The sequence below is a fragment of the Aotus nancymaae genome, unplaced genomic scaffold, assembly GCF_030222135.1.
Source record: "Aotus nancymaae isolate 86718 unplaced genomic scaffold, 86718_ANA_hifiasm-v0.15.2.pri h1tg000021l, whole genome shotgun sequence".
In the NCBI taxonomy this organism is placed as follows: domain Eukaryota; kingdom Metazoa; phylum Chordata; class Mammalia; order Primates; family Aotidae; genus Aotus; species Aotus nancymaae.
Window position 1 is genome coordinate 8694426 of NW_026988433.1, and position 16802 is coordinate 8711227.

The 16802-nt window shown below is 60.7% G+C and overlaps 1 protein-coding gene across 24 annotated transcripts in view; it reads left to right on the forward strand.

Moving 5' to 3' along the window:
- Positions 1-16802, forward strand: part of NCOR2 (nuclear receptor corepressor 2) — a 211703-nt gene that overhangs the window by 138787 nt on the left and 56114 nt on the right. For all 24 annotated transcript variants that reach the window (XM_064379585.1, XM_064379594.1, XM_064379584.1 and 21 more), the window contains 2 exons: positions 170-232; positions 12419-12561. In XM_064379585.1, coding sequence (XP_064235655.1) covers positions 170-232; positions 12419-12561 — 206 coding nt within the window. The remainder of the gene's footprint in view (positions 1-169; positions 233-12418; positions 12562-16802) is intronic.

The window sequence follows — 16802 nt, forward strand, 5'->3', positions numbered from 1 at the left end:
GGGGAGGGGCATCTGAAATGTGGCCTTCCCATGGGGTTGAGAGCCGTGGGGTGATACCGTCAAGGCCTGGTCCACTCCCTCCCTGGCTCAAAGGAGAAAGAGAAAAGTCCAGAAGGCAAAGTGCCTCCTCTCTTGGCTCCCGCCAATCACCTGGTGTCTTCCTTTTCAGCCTCCATGGAGCTGAACGAGAGTTCTCGCTGGACCGAAGAAGAAATGGAAACAGCCAAGAAAGGTGAGGGAGTGCGGCAGCTTTCAGCCTCCTTGGTTTGCATCCAGAGCGCCTGAAGCTCGTGGGCCGGGGCGGATGTTGACATGTTTCGCCTTGAACCATGGGCTGCGGCGAGGCCTCTGGTGAGGCTCTGGTTCCGGGCTATTCTCGTGTTGGTCATCTTGGCGCCTCAGTTTTACCCTCCAGAAAATGGGTCTGTGCAACCGCACTGTCAGGCTTGTCTTTGTGACTTGGGGGCACAGCTCTGAGACACGCAGCTGGTGCCGTGCGTGTAGTCAGCGATTGGCTTCTGGGTGACCTCTGTGGTCAGCCCTTCTTGGCCTTGGGGGCAGAGCAGCGGCAGCACACCTGGGTGACTCAGGACAGGCAGAGCTTGCAGGCGGTTATCTGGGTAGAGTCTTGGGGTCAAGGAGACCTGTAGGGCGTTCATCCCGCCCTGAGGCAGAGCCCCGAAGTCCCCACCCTGGGCTCAAGTGTGCTGGGGCTTTGGGAACCGGTCTCGGATTTGAGCATCCCAGTCTGGGTGACAGGTTCCGGAGTGGATGGGGACACCAGGGCTGTTGGGGACAGTCGTGGGAGTGGCTCACATGGCAGGGAGCCAGCAGGCATTGGTGCTGGCAGCAGAAGCCATTCCCAATTTGCAGGTGGCCTTGCGATGTGCAGTGCAGCAGGGCTGGGGTCCAGCGCCTCCTGAGCCGGAGCCCCTCTCAGCTTTGCCGACTCCTGGCAAGTCCTGTACTTCCCAGCACCATGATCTGCCTCTGGGCCTCAGTTTTCCTGTCTTTTAAGTGGGAGAGGTGTCCAGGTTGGCTGTGCGGAATCAAATAACCAGGGTGAGGGCCCAGGGTGGGCTGGGTGGCAGCAAATCCCCTGCCTCCCTCACCCTTGCCTGGGGCCAGGACTGTTGGGGCAGGGGTGTTGCTGGCAGCACTGCTGAGGCTGGGGCGGCACCTGACTCCCACGGTGCATGCTCACTCTCCGTTATCTACGCCCCGGCCATGAGAGGGAGGGTCTGCTCCTGTCCTGTCATGTCCCTGTTTGCGGATGAGGAGCCAGGGAGCAGAGGCCAAGGAGTGCCACGGGTTCCGGAGCTGATGCGTGGGGCCAGGAGCAGGCCTGGGCCCCCCCGCCCCCGCCCCTGCCCCCGCCCCCGCCCCTGCCCCCGCCCCTGCTTGGTCCCGTGGCCCTGCTGGAGTCGAGGCCGTCTGTGACGTGCGGTTTCATTGTGCCGAGAGCTCCAGGTCGTGACTTACGGAGGGAACAAAGGGCTTTTATAGCGAGCGCTCTGGGCACAGAAGGGCAGGTGTGTCTGAGAACACGCGGCTCCTGGACCCAGCCCTGCCCTTCACTGTAGTTGCGGAGGGTTGCTGAGGGTCTCCACAGCCCTGAGAAGACCCCCGCAGCCCCTGCCCTCACCCCGGGACCCTGCCCTTCCCCTCAGAGCTCCTCCGGGGGCACTCTGCCCTCCACCCCACAGGCTGGGGTGGGCCGGGACTCAGAAGGGCCCTCTTAGCACTCAGGAAGGAGGGCTGCCTGGTGCTCTTGCAGGCCAGGCTCTGTGTGTGGCGGGGGAGAGGTGTGCCAACGGGGCCTGGGCACTGTCTCCAGCTGGCAGGGCCTGGGCTGCTGTCAGCCCCCAGACATGCCACCTTGTTTTTCGGTCTTTAACATCCACTTGGTGGTTTCTGGTGTGTATTTCACTATAGGCTGCAAAAGAAGCTTTATTGAAATAGTGAGATTCCCCGCTTCCATTTAATTTTGATATGATACACATAACACGAAGCGCACCATTCTAACCACTGCAAAGTGAACATCTCAGTGGCGTTAAGTGCATCTGCATCGGTGTGCAGCCCACACCCACGCTGCCGTCTAGCTCTGGAGCTTTTTCTCACCCCAGATGGAAATCCCACACCTATTAGCAGCCCCTCCCAGGCGCCACCTCAGCTAGCCACCCCTGGCAGCCACTAATGCACTCTGCCTCTGCGGACCTGGCTGCTCCGGGCATTTCCAATGAATGGAATCCTACAGCGAGTGGCCTTCTGTGTCTGGCTCCTTTCTCAGAGCATGATGGGTCTGGGGCTTCTCTGAGGAGCTTTGTACGGCTCAATAATATTCCATCACCCGAGAGGACCACGTTTTGTCGGTCGTTCATCTCTGGGGGCATGCGGGTTGTTTCCACGTGGCTGTGGTGAATAGTGCTACTGTGAGCATTTGTGTAGAATTGTGAGATTTTTAATCACACGTGAGTCCCTGGGAGCTTAACCCATTTGCTGGGAGGTCGCCCAGAGCACCCCCCATCGGAGGACTCTGCGTGGATGCCCCCAAATGACCAGTTAGAGTCCTGCTGCCTCTCTATCCACTCTCTTGTCTACTGTTGTCACCACCCCTGTCACCGGTGAACCCCCCCTTGCCTGAGAACTGGGAGACGGTGCCTGCCCTCTCTGCCTTGTGGAAGGGCAGATCCGGAGGCTGGGAGGACGGCCGGGGATGACTCACCGGCGGAGAAAAGCCTGTGTCCCACCGTCTCAAGGTCGGGTCCTCAGTGACGACAGTGAGCTCATCTGGGTCCTGCCCGTGGAGACACAGTGAGTCCCCTGGGGGCCATGCGCATGGAGGCCCTGCTCAGTGACATTTGTAATAATGCCGTGAACAGCGGCGTGCTCGTCTGCCATGAATTACAGCAATCTGGACAATTACCGCTCAGGGTGGCTGCTAATGGCTGTGTGTTACAGGCAGAGGCAGCGGGGAGCAGGGTAGGGGCTGGGAGGCAGGTGCCCCTAGCAACTCCTCCATAATGGGTCAGGGTGGAGAAGCTAGGAACGTTCTGGAGCCCCCTGCCCAGAAAATCCAGAGTTAGGAAAAGGGACTGGAACAGTGGCTCTGCCTGAGGCAGGCGGTCTCCACCCATCCTTTGCCCATCATTGCAGGGGCATAGTGCCTCACCCTGTGTGGGCAGGGGCACTCAGGAATGAATCAGCCCCTACCCCTCCCTCGGGGAGCCTGGGCAGATGAGCAGCCAGGTTTCCCCAGGGCCCTCAGACCCCAGCCTGCCAGAAGCTTCTGGAAGACGCTAGCAGCCTGGCCCTGGAGTATGGGCGGCAGAGGGACCCGTGCCCAGGGAGAAACCAGGTCTCAGCCCCTGGATGTTCCAGCTGTGTGACCTCAGGCAAGACAGCCAACCTCTCTGTGCCTCAGTTTCTTCATCTGTACAGCAGGATGCAAGGAGCCCCCATTGTGTGTTTCCTGTGGCTGCCATGGTGAAGGGTCTTAAAATAAATGTATTCTTTCACTGTTCTGGAGGCCAGAAGTCCAAGTTCAAGGCATCCGAGAGGCTGCATTCCCTCCAGAGGCTCTGCGGGGAGCCTGCCTTGCCTCCTCTAGCCCTGGCGCCTGCTGGCAGCCTTGGTGGACCTTGGCTGGTAACTGCGTCACTCCAGGCTCTGCGTTAATCTTCGCGTGGCTTTCTCCATGGGCCTCTGTCCACACTTCCCTCTCCTTACACGGCTCCCAATCCAGTGTGACCTCACGTTGACTTGATCACATCTGCAAGCATCCTTTTTCCAAATAAGGTCCCATTCTTATGTTCTGGGGGACATGAAATGTTTGGGTGACACTCTGCAACTCAGCACACCCACCTTCTTGGGGTTTTGGTGAAAGTACACAGAACAGCTGAGGGCAGTGCCTCCTGGTGCATACCGTCCTCCCCAGCCCTTTGTAGCTACAAGCAGCTGCTTAGCCCCCTGACCTTGGCCTGCACATCTGTTTCGCACTCAGTTTCCCTCGTTCTCTCTGATGAGGCAGGGATACTACCTCCCAGGGGCGCTTAAAGATGGAGCGGGCCACGTAGGTATGGTCCTCGGTATACAGCAGGCCCTCAGCGGCGGACCCTCCGCTCAGGGCACAGTCTCCGGACCCTGCTCCCTAGGTTTCGGTCCCAGCTCTGCCTCTTGCAGGGTCTGACCCTGAGTGGGTGCCTGCACCCCGTGGCCTCAGCCCCCTGCCACCTCTTTGTTCACCCCAGGGATGGAGGTCGGAGGTATGTCACCTGCCAAGCAAATGTATGGGGACAGTTGGAGGAACTTCCATGGTGCTGGGGGCCACCGATCAGAGGGCTCCCCAAGGAAGGGGCTGACATCCAGAGCATGAAAAAGTAGTGAGTCTCACCAAATCACAGCATGGAGCCCGTCCTGGGTGCTGGGCACTGCTGGAAACTATGTGTATGACGTCACTTCATCTCCACCAACCTGACGAGGAAGCAGGTGCTGTTATTACCACTGTTATTCAAATGAGGAAACCCAGGCCCAGAAAGGCTCAGTGAGCAGCCTAGGGTCACACAGCTGTGAAGTGGTAGAGCTGGGATTTGAACCCAGGCCCTCTGCTTGCAGAGTAGGAATGGGGTTGGTGTGAGGACTGAACGAGTTAGTCTGTGGGCCAAGCTGTCGACCAGACAGCAAAGGCGGAAAGGCGCAATGCCCATGGCAGGGGCAGAGTGGCCCTGTGAGAAGCGGCGGGAGCCCAGAAGGTAGAGGGGCCACCGGGAGCCTGGCCTTGCCAGTGTGGGGTGGGGTTTAGCTATTACTCTAGAGCGCTGGAGACATGATGGCCGCAGGGTCTCTGGTGGGCAGGTGAGCGGCTTCCCTTCTTGTGGCTCCCTGACCTGAAGCTCATGCTGCCTGGGGACCGAGCATGTTCAGGAGGCAGCTTCCCCAGGAACCCGGCAGCCCTGGGGAGCTGGCCGCCTGCCCTCGGGCCCAGTGCCACGAGGAGAGGGAGGGGCAGGGCTGGAGCGGGGCTGGGATGAGGGACTCGGTTCCCCTGGGAAAGGTCAGCCTGGTCTGGCTTGGAGGCCCAACCCAGCTGTGCAAGAGGCCCGCGGCTCTGCTGGCAGCTCCTCCGGGCCCCAGCCCTCTTCTCTGGCGGGCAGAGAACCTGTTGTGGAGGGGTGGGGAGGCTCCCGGTCACACCATTCTGGGCCAGGAATGGGCTCTGTCCACCTCCAGGCCGCCAGTCCTTTCCGGCCTCCAGGGAGCAGCCTGCAGTGGGAGGACATGTGAGACCAGGCCCTGGCAGCTCCCGGTGAGCCCAGGGAGACCCCAGAGGTCTCCCCCAGTAAATCCAGCCACCTTGCCTAGTGGCCTTGCTACTTCTCACAGGAGTAAGGCCGGAACCACTAATTGCTGTGCCTCACGATCATTTATGGATGAAGCGTCTAAGGCATGGGAGAGGAGGGGTGAGCCCCCAGCCCCAGCCTGGAGGAGCAGGGCCTCCACAGCGTGCCCACTGGGAAGGCCTTGGGCTGTGCCCGCCACGGGCCCCCGTGAGAGGAGTGCCCGCGTGCTTGGAGCTGGGAGGACCGGCGGGCGTGCTGCTGCTCCTGGGTTTGGGTCTGCCGGCTGCTTCCTGGTGCAGCTGTCCACCAGGGCCGAGCAGGAGGCAACACCCCGAGGAGGGGCGGTAAACCAGGGAGGGATGTGGCACCTCGGGGCTCGAGTCTGGGGGACTGTCACCACGTGCGGTCTGGAGATAAACCACTAGGGAGGATGTGTGTCTGGGGCTCAAACAGCCTATGGCGATGGTTTGGAAGGAGGAGAAAGTTGGGGTTTCTGCAGGAACTTGGGGTACAGCCAGACACAGGGGCAGGGTCTGGATCACACTCTTGCTCCCGTCAGCACCCCTGAAGCTGAGGTCAGGCCTCGACCAGCCCTGCTTTCCTCCCGGGGCAGACCCATGAGTCCGCATCCACATGGCTCCTGGCTCAGGGAAGGAGCACCTGGCGGCTGCTGCGGTGGTAATGATGCCTGTCGTCACGCGGTACGGCTGACGCTCATGAGCGAGGCAGCCCCCCACGCGCGTTTGCACACATGCACAAATACACACGACTTCTGCTTTGCACAGAAGGAGATCTAAGGCCTGAGGGAGAGCGGTGCTGACCCAGCACACCGCGGTGGACGTGGGGCCTGGGGCAGGCTGACCCCCTGGGCTGGCTTCCCACTGTGCTCTGCTCTGTAGGAAAACGCGACATTGGAAGGTGTAAGGTGGCACTTCCGGAAATGGTAGGCGAGACAGCACCAGGTCCTACGCAGGTGACTTTGTTTCATCTTAATGAATCTGGGTTTTTTTTTTTTGAGAGCTGGAGAAGAGGTAGCTGCCTCACGTCGTACCTGTGATTTACGGGTATGATGGCTGCTGCGGAGGCTGAAGCAGATAGCAAGGCTGATTTCTGAAAGAATAGACGGGGAGAAGAGAGCGGGGAGGGGCACGTCCAGGTGTGATGTTACCCAGCCATCATCGTGATGGGAGTTCAGGACGGTTGGAGTTTGGGAAGTCCTGATGTGACATGCAGGAGGTGCCCTGCCTGTCAGGGTGTCAACGAGGAGGCACCATCCCTGCGGAACGCACCCCCCAACCCTGGGGCTTGGGGTTTCCGAAATGAGGAAGTGGCATGACTCAGGCCAAGACTGAGTTCTTTTTCTCCCAACTTTGATAGGGTTTTGGGCAGAACATGTTGAGTTTCTCAGGGAGAATGATAGGTGGTGGGCAGGGCGGTGGTCGATGCACCCCTCTGGCTTGCCACCTGTGAATCTTCATGGAAGAGGCAAGAAATGTCAAGGCCGGAGGGGACTGGCTGGGGTGGGGAGAGCCAGTGTCTTTCCAGGGCGAGGGCTGACTTCCAGAGAGAAGAGCTTCGGCATCCCCAGGTGCAGGTGGGGAATGGTGTAGTGCCCTCGGCGTCCTAGCTGCCGGTGCAGGTCTGCAGACCCTTGGAAAAAAGCAGCTTGGGGACATCTGAGCAGGGGCTGGGACTCCCTGGGGGCCGGAGCACCTGAGGCAAGGAGGCTGAGTCCCGGCCCGCATGAGAACAGCTCATCACTGGCCCCCGGATAGCACATGGGATACCGCCCCATGGGTGCTCAGAGCAGGAGTAGCCGAGTGGAGCCCCAAGCACCCACTCCTGTGGCCGCTGGGCCCTTGTGCCTGGCTCTGCTCTGCGCCTGTGACTCAGACCTCCTGGCTGGACTTCCTGTCTTGGTCAATTTCACTTCCTAGTTCCTGCCTCCTGACTCTTCAGAACGAAACTTCTTCCTTAGAAATTAGAAGTGGGGTCGGGGAATCCAGACCGCAGGGCATGGTGGCAGAATCTGCTCTCTTGGCCCTGGCACAATGTGGGGGCCGTGTACGTGGGTGTCAAGGGGGACACCCTAGCCTCTTTTGGGAGGGTTGGGGCCCTCTGCACGACTAAACCCACAGTCCCCTGTTCCTTTGCAGCTCCTTACGGGGGACCCAGACAGGTAGCAAAGATGCCCAGGGTGCCCAGCAGGTCCCAGACACCTGCCAATGAACGAAGTGGAATGAAGGAGCTAATTTCAGAGGCAGTGACAGCTATGGAGATGATGAAACCCTGGGATAGAGGGGTAACTGGGGGGCTCATTTTGGAGGGGTGGGCAAGGAAGGCTTCTCTGAGGAGCTGTCACTTGAGCCAAGACCAGAGGGAGGACCGAGGCACATCTGTGAGGAAGCCATGGAGGCGGCCAGAGCAGCTGGCGCAAAGACCCTGCGGCCCCGGCGAGTGACCCAGAGAGAGGCTGGGCGAGTGCATGGAGCCGGCTCCGTAAGAGTCTCCTGGGCCATGCTAGGGCCTTTGGATTTTATTCCAACAGCTTCTGGTGGTCACTGGAAGATTTTAAGCAGAGGAAGGATGTGATGAGGTTGGCATCCTTAAAAGCACACTGAGGCTTCCCCTACAGAGGGTGGAGGGTGGGACTCAGGTGGAGAGGCCTAGATCCCTGATGCCAGGGTTGAGATTTGTTGCCCTCCCCTGCTGTTGAGCCCCAGGACGAGGGCTGGGGGTGCAGGGATATTCCAGAGGCGCCTTCTGCTCCCCAGGATTTCAGGGGCAGAATGGAAGGGCTGGGGGTTAATCGGAAAAGCAGGTGAATGATCTGAGTCAGGGAAGTCCGTCGTGACCTGAATCTAGGCTCTAAAGTTCAGCTCAGTTAACTTTCAACCTCCTGGGAGGTTCCTGGGCATTTCTGAAAGTGTTCCTTCATGGCCACAGGGGCTCTCAGAGGAGGACGAAAGAGGCAGCTGTGTTCCCGACTCTCCAGCAGCAGAGGGCCCCTTGGGAACCCCAAATCCCCAAGCCCTTCCCCCTCCCCTAAGTGACTGAAGGTCTCGTGTGCCCCTTGAAGATGCTCCTCAAATCCCAGGGGCCTGGAAAGCGAGGCCAGCCCTGCCCACCCAGCCCCCCACAGAGGCTCCCCCCAGAATTCGAGGCCACACCTGCCCACCCAGCCCCCCACAGAGGCTCCCCCCAGAATTCGAGGCCACACCTGCCCACCCACAGTCCCCCACGGAGCCTCCCCCCAGAATTCGAGGCCACACCTGCCCACCCAGCCCCTTACAGAGGCTCCCCCCAGAATTCGAGGCCAGCCCTGCCCACCCACAGCCCCCCACAGAGGGCTCAGTCGGCCTTGGCAGCATCAGGCCAGGCAGGGGGCAGAGCTCAGGTGGAACTAGCTCAGAGGGTGGGGGGACGGAGGGGGACGACGGCGGAAGAAGCTGCTCCCCGTCTGCCGGGGGTGGAGAAGCTCTGTTTTTCTGGAACCCTCATCTGTTCTTACCACTGCTGACGCCGCCACCGCCGCGGATGGGGAGAGAGGGAGGGGAGCCAGTGCCAAGTTGGCCCGCCCCTTCTGAACCTGGGCCTCTGCCATGCTCCCCCGCCCGCCCGCCCGCCGCGAGCCTCTGTCTGGAGGTCACATTCAGTCCTGCTGCGTCTCGCTGGGTCAGGCAACAGGAAGATCAGAGCTGAGCTTGGCTGCAGGGGACACGGCTGCCCTGCTGGGTCTGGGTCCTTGGGTTTTGCCCAGCCCGAGGCTCTGTGGGCTTCTGGCTGGCACTGCTGCTGTGCTGGACACGTTGGTGCTGGAGGAGCTGTGCACGCTGTGCCCCAGTGATGCCTGGCCCAGGGGTGCTCCACACGCCCCAGTGACAACTTCCCGCCACCTACCAGCCTCAGGGAAGGGCACCTTGTGCACCCACAGTGGCTTGGGGACGGCATCAGAGGTGGCAGTGGCTGCTGGAGGAGCCTCGGGCCACCACAGGCTGGCAGGCTTGCACGGAGCTTCCTCCCGCCCCTCTCCAGCCAGCCTCCACCCGCCCTTGTCCCTCCCTCCCTCCCTCCCTCCCTCGCTCCCTCCCTCCCTCCCTCACCGTGGGACGGAGAAGGATGTGAGGCAGAGCTGAGCCGCCAGCAGACGCCAGCCAGGAGCCTCACAGAGCCGGCCGCGGCTGCCCAGCCTGCCGGTCCACTTCCCTGGGCCCGCTCCCCGGGGCATCTTCCCAGCCCTATGTTTCCGGAAAACTTGGCCGAAGGGGAGACGCAGATGAGAGGATGTGAGTGAGTGGCCCCGGGGAGGGGATGGGGGGCTGTGGTGCAGGGACGTGGCCATCACAGATTTGAGGCTGGGCAGCTGGGCAGCTGGGGAGTCGGAGTTCCTGGCCCCCAGAGTGGATGGGGGTCCCAGACCACCCTTTCCCCGGTGCCCCCTCCTCTCTCTCCCTGCTGGGCTGAGGCTGTCCTCGAAGCAGGGGTAGGACCTGGATCTGTGCCTGGGAAGGTGTGGGTCTGTGATGGTGTGTGCACAGGGGGTCTCCAGGTGGCCGGGAGCTTCAAGCTGGGTCTGGCAGGGTGGGCTCCAGGACCCAGGGGGCTGGAAAGTCCTTCTCCCTGTGCCCGACACCCTCTGCCTGGGCTTCCCACAACAGGAACCAGAGGAAGCCAGTACCAGTCCGCCCCTACCCTGAGGCCCTGGCTGGTGCTAATGGGACACCCACTCTGGCCCCTCATGTGGCAGTTAAGGAAACTGAGGCTGGAGAGCAGAAGGGCTGGCCGAGACTGCCGCGAGCTCTGGCCAGGTGCCCGGGTGACTCTGCCAGCCCTCCTTTGGGAGGTGCATGTTTTCAGGAAGAGCTGGGTGACCCCCATCCCCACTTCCATCCCCTCTCCTCTGCCCTCAGCCTACTCCCACTGCCCCCATGACTGGAGTTACTTAGGGTCCCCAAGCCCCAGCCAGGCTCCCAGCCACCTCCTAATTTATTGACTGAGTTTGGAAATGTCAACTCCCCAGCATCGTCACCCCCACCCCCTGGCTCTCCATGCCCACCCCACCCCGCAGGCCCAGATGGGAGACCCACCTCTCCCACCCGGGCTCCGGGCCTGTGATCCCTCTGGCCCTCGTGTTTGCTTGGACTCTCTTGGCCCCGGCTGGGGAAATATAAATAAACGCACAGCCCCATCCGCCAGGTTCTGGAAGTGGCAGCTGCTGCTGGCGCGGGCAGAGGGAAAGGTCAGGGGCCGGTGCCACTTGATCCCACCCCCCGGCCTCCCCTTCTGCGCCTGTCCTTGAGGGACCCTGAGGAGCGGGCCGTGGGGCCATGTGGTTCCCGGGGCTGCCGCAGGCGAGCAGGTGGCCTGTCAGTCAGTGCCACCCCCACGCCATGGGGGCCAGAGAACCCAGAGGGCAGGAAGTCCGGGGCCCCACGCCCGCGTTGCCCCCTTTGCCGGTCCTCTGAGCTTGGGTGAGTTAGGGGGACCCTCTGAACCAAGATTCCCCCACTCCTGGGGATGGGAAAATGGTCACAGCCATGACAGCAAGGATGAGAGGGAACCAAGTCTTTGAAGGGCTTTGCAAACTCTGTCACTTGGCCATGCCACAGGGTGATGTGCTGATGTTTTTCTGCTGTTGTTTTATTTGTGTTAGAGTCTTGTGTGTAGCAGGCAGGCAGCTGGCACATGCATGTGTGCATGGATGCATGGATGGATGGGTAGGTGGATGGGTGGATGAATGAATGAATGAATGAATGACAGAAAATACCAACACAGACAGCTGCCCCTCGACCCCCCAACTCCTGCACAATTTTAGCCGGAGCTTGGCTTGCAGCTTGATTTCATTCAAGGAAAATGGTTAAAAAACTTCGTGATGGGAAATCTTTCATTAAAGTCCTTACAAGTGTAGCTCCAGCCCAGAGAGGCTGTGACGTCCCCAGCTCCTCAGTTCAGCCTTGGGGCCTGCTGCCCTGGAGGGGCACCGTCTTACCACACAGCCGCCCGAGGTCAGGAGCGCTCCCTGTCTCCCCCACATCCCTGGGAAAGTGGCCAGGCCCTACCTGCACAGGCTGGCTGGGCCACACAAGGTCACGCTGCTGGAGGGACAAGCGTAAATACAGAGCGGAGCCTGTGCCTGTGTGTTTGGCAGCTCGAGGGCAGATGGGCCGGGACCGGGGCTCGGCTTCCCAGTGGCAGCCAGTGCAGCAGGGGCCGTGTTTCTGTTGAGCCTGTTTTTTCGGCCTTGAAGCTAGAACCTGGGGGGCAGCATGCAGCTCCGGCCTGAGTCCTGGGGATGGAGGGAACTTTTCCCACTGATTCCTGGAGGGTCTCTTCCCACAGCAGGAGGTCCGCGAGGCAGGGAGAACCTTTTGGCGGCGTGGGTTGGGGTTTGGGGGCAAATTCCAGCTGTCCAGCCAGGCCTGCTGGGCCCCAAGTCCCGAGTGGGCTTTAGGTGGCCTTAGGGAGCTTGGTCCTGGAGGTACCCAGTTGACCTGGGCCCGGAGGCTGCGGTCCCAGGCACCCCGACCCTGACCTCCACCCTCCCGTCCCCTGCGCATCACATCCCCTCCTTTTCTGGGCCGGTGTGGCCGGAAAACAGCCCGTCTCCCGAGGCCTCGCCTGCAGCTGTGAGTGAGTGTCAGGGCTGGGTCACGGCGGCTGGGCCCTCCCGCTCAGCTGAGGGGAGGAGGAGAGGTGGGGCCTGGGCAGGGGCTGTGCGTTCTGGACATTCACAGCCCTCTGGCCCCAGCCTCCTGCACGGTGGCCTCGGTGGGGCTTCACCTGTTGCTCTTGGCTCCTCCAGCCCGGGCCTTTCCTGTGCATCCTGGCCTGGAGTCAAGTGACTGAGAAACCAGACCCCAGAGGCCAGCCCTGCCACCCTCTGATATCTTCCCCGCCAGGGGACACGGGTCCATCACTGTCTCTTCTTCCAGAGGTCCTGGGCCTGAGCAGGGAGCCTCAGGCCAGGTTTCTGCTCCAGGCCCCATTTGCCCCCCAGGCCATGGATGCAGGCCCCCCTGCCTGCTGGGCCCGACCATCCCTCACCACCCTCCCCTCACCACCCTCCTCTCCCTCGACAGGCCTCCTGGAACACGGCCGAAACTGGTCGGCCATCGCCCGGATGGTGGGCTCCAAGACAGTGTCGCAGTGTAAGAACTTCTACTTCAACTACAAGAAGAGACAGAACCTGGATGAGATCTTGCAGCAGCACAAGCTGAAGATGGTGAGTCCCAGCCGTGCCATGCTTCCTAGGGCCTGGGACAGGAGCCCGGACCGCCCCAGGACACGTGTCTGCATCCTGGGAGGCATGGGCTGGGAGGGGCCGTTATGCCGCCTCGTTAGGACTCAGCTTCTCGGGGTTCAAGCCCGGGAGTGCCCTGAGATGGCTGCAGGCGATGATGCTGCCGTGAGTGTCCCTCTGGGAGACGAGACGGACCAGGCCGCCCTCCACCACCCCTCCACCACCCGCTCTGCTCTGCTCAGACAGACACCTCTGGGGGCCCTCAGCCCCGGCTCAGGGCGTGGGGGAAGGAGCGCGCTGGACCAGACTGACTCAGCCAGGAATTCAGGCTGTCAGCGCGTTGGAATGAGGACCCGGAGGCAGATGGTCCCTGAGCAAGCGGCTCCCCCACCCCATTTGACCTCACAGCTTTAGGGCTGCCATGTGTAGGGGGAAGGACAGGTCTGGGGCGCGGAGAGTAGACCGCTCAGCCCTGTGTCCTGGAGGGCTTGAGGCAGGCCTGGAGGCTGAGATCCCCCTCCTCCAGGAGTGCAGAGGCTCAGGCTCGCCTCACCGGGCGTGTAAATGGCCTCCGAGGAGCAGTCGCTTCTTCCACAGCTGTTTCTGGAAATTAGGAGCATTTGTGGGGAGACCTCTGCTGCTTTCCCTCCCTCCTTCTCTCCCTCTCTCCTTCCCTTCCTCCCTGCTTTCTCCCTCTTTGACACATTTGCCAAGTATTGTCCCCATTTTAGAGCTGGGGAAACTGAGGCTTAGCCAGGCTCATATGCAACTGAATTGGGATTTGAACCCACAGCTGTGAGATCAGCACCGACGTTCTTCATCACTAGGCATATGTTTCCCCATCAATACAGAAGCACGAGGGAGGGGTTGCAAAGCTCCCCTCCCCCAGGACTGACCCCTGCGCCCCCAACCATGCCATCGGGCTGCCTTGTGCCTGGGTGTAAAGTGTGTGCAGTGTGCTCCAGGCAGGCCATGCTGAATTGCTCCTCCATGCAACCTTCCAAGGCCCAGAGATGGTGAGCAGGCTGTGAGGTCACACAGCATGCAGTGGGAGGGCCAGGTATACCCTCGCCCCGTTTGAACTCTGCCCGAGAACTATGCAGAATTTAAGGTCGTTCTTTCACCCTCACAAGTGGGTTCTTAGTGCATCATGTGTGCGCACGGCCGCTGGTGGCCCCGGGACCGAGGGGGCACTGTCCCACGGCCCTGTGGTCAGGGCTGAGATCCACCCTCTGTCCTCAGGGAGGTCCCTCCCCGTCACTTCCAGTTAAGCAGTGCCCTGCGTGCCCTCCACAGCGGCCCCTGGGATTTGTCCCCAGAGCTCAGGGCGTCAGGCAGCGCCCTCTTCTTCTGGATGCTCCAGGCCTCCTGGCTGGGTGTGGAGGAAGGCGCAGCATCGGGCTAAATGTGGGGACCTTGTCCCTAACACCACTGAGGTCCCTTATGGCAAAGAGGGCCCACGCCAGAACAGCCTGGGGGCGCAGAAGGGGACCTGGGCTGGGCATGTTGTGGGCCACTGGCTCTGTTACTCACGTCAGGTCTGTGGGGTGGTCCATCGGGATGACCCGGGGCAGAGGTTTGGCCCAGAGCATCTCCCCAGGCACAAAAAGGGCCTCCTGCTCTCTCCCCAGCCTTCCCCTCCCTCCTTCCCTCCCTCCCTCTCCTCACCCCGCCTCTCCCTCCGGCGCCTCCTCCCCCTGTCCCTATCCCCCTCGCCTCACCCCAGGGCTCATTCTCAGTGACCACGGGTGTCTCTGTCCCTGCAGCCCGCTGCCCCATGGCCTGGCTTTCCGGGCTTCTGCAGGGCGTGGCCCCACTGCACCCCCAGAGACCCCAAAACCTGAGAGAGTGGCTTGGAGGACCAGATGCCCCAGCATGGTGGACCATGCCATTAGGCCCAGGGTGAGACTGGGGTCAAGGCCCAGCTTGTGGATTCGGGCACCCGTGTGACCTTGGGCAGTGGATCCAGCCTTCTAAGCCTCAGTTTCCCCATCTGTAAAGTAGGGGCATCACAGTTCTTCTCCATGAGGTCCTATGAGGAGTGAACGAGTGATCACCTGTGAGGACCTTAGTGCCTGCCAGAGCGGTCGCGCTCCGGGAGGGCCAGCTGTCCAAGTTACTCTTTCTGCTGTGGTTATTATTATTCTGTCTTGATGCCACCTCCCCCCTTCTCAGGGCCGCCGGAGGCCCCCTCTTGAACGGTGTGTGCAGGCACAGGCAAAGCGTGCTATAGATTGGGAGCAGGACTGGGTCCTGGAGACCTGAATTTCCATGTAGGCTCTGCCACCTACTAGCTGTGTGTGGCCTTGGGCAAGTGACCTGTGTGCTCTGTGCCTCAGTTTCCCCATCTGTGAAATGGGGGCAATAATGGAACCCACTTCAAAGGGCTGCTGTGGGAATGCAGTGAGTGGCTGCCAGTAGAGTGCTTAGAACGCGGCCTCGTCTGACCCGGGCGCTCTGCTAGCGAGAGCTGTGACGGTGCTGGTGGTGTTGCGCTCATGATTCATTCATTCATTCATTCATCCATCCATTCATTCAAAGAGGCATTCCAGAAGGATGGTGCAGAGCCGGGCTTTGGAGCTGGTGGCTTCACACCACAGCTCTGCCACTTAGTGATGGGGGTCCAAGGATACGGGGCTTCACCTCTCTGCACCTCAGTTTCCACCTCTGTAAAATGGGGATAAGAATGGGACCCAGTCATAGGGCTGCTGAAGAACAAGTGTATTTCTTTGTGTAAAGGGTGGTGCCTGGTCCTTGGTCAGCCCTCAATAAGCGTCCAGTATTATCCTCAATGTCCATTCAGCAAGCCTGTATTGAGCACCTGCTGTATCCCCTGAGGGCAGAGGCATGGATGGAGTTTTCCTGCTGGGCTGAGGAGCCGGCACTTCTTTAGTGGACTGTGGAAGGAGTGGGGGTGGCATCAAAGGATTCTGAACTGAGACACAGCCCCCATCCAGGGCTGGACTCAAGGCGGGCCGTCCTAGTGTGGATGAAAGTGATTCTTGTCCGAGTGACACAGTCAAAGCCGATAAAGAAGGTGGCCCTTCTATCCCCTGACTCTGAAGAGTCCGGAGGCGTGGGCAGGAGGGGACCCTGAGGCCAGATAGGGACCCGAATGAGAATGAGAGATTTGGGAGTGTGGGGTTGGTTCTCACTCCTGGCCACCCTCAAAGGAGCACCCTCATATTGAGGGCTGCAGAGAAAGAGCAGGAAGTGGAGTTCAACCCGGGCCACCGTTCTTGGTGCAGTGGTGAGCTCCCCATCACTGCAGTATGCAAGCAGGCCTCAACAGGAGAGGTGCCACTGCACCCGGTGACCTCCACCTCCTGCCCCTCCCCTGTGCTTTTCAGTCCCAGGGAGGAGGCATGTCCCAGTGAATCCTAAGGCAGTAACAGCCACCTCTGGCTGCTGGCCCAGCCCTGTCTGGAGTACAGGAAGGCATGTCACCCTTGGCCAGCGAAGGAAGGAGTGGGGAAGCAGAGGGTCAGTGGGTGTCCCCTCCAGCCTTGCACCAAGCCTGACTTGAGCGTGGCCGCAGGCGACGTCAGCAGGAAGCAAGATCCGGCGGCCGGCTGGGCGGGCGGGGCATGTCCCGGAGTTATGTAACACTTGGCATCAGTGTCTTCTCTGAGGTTTCCCTCCCCCTCCTCATGGCCGAAGGTTACCCTTTTCTCCCATCTGTGAATGCAGGCCCCTGGGGCTCAGCGTCCGTGTTTCTCAGTCTCTGTCCGCTCCGCCCTGGCCTGGCCCCGCCTTGTTTTCTGCTGTTATCTCTTCTACCTGAGGCTGCACAGGCCTGCAGAGATGGTCCAGCTGGGACATATTTGAACCTGGCCTGCATTCAAATCTGGGCTCCTCAACACATGAGTTGTGTGGCCTTGGGCAAGAGGCTTTGCCTCTCTGAGCCGTTGTCTCTATCAGATTCATTCATCTAAAGACAGTTACAGAGTGCCTGTTCTGTGCCAGATGCTGTTCCAGGTATGGGAGGAATGTGGTGGAGAACAAAGATCCCAGCCCTTGAGGAGCTGGGTGTAGTGCAAGAAACAGGTTCATACGCTCAGTTTCAGAATGGGGGTCTGCAGATGCTGTGAGGAGGTTGTGGAAACTGGTTGATGGTGAGGGCAGGAGGGGTGAGCTAATGATGGGGTGGTCAGGGAAGACCGCTCTGATGTCTGAGCTGAGGCCTGAAGGAGGTAAGGAAGTGAGTTGTGCAGATATCTGCG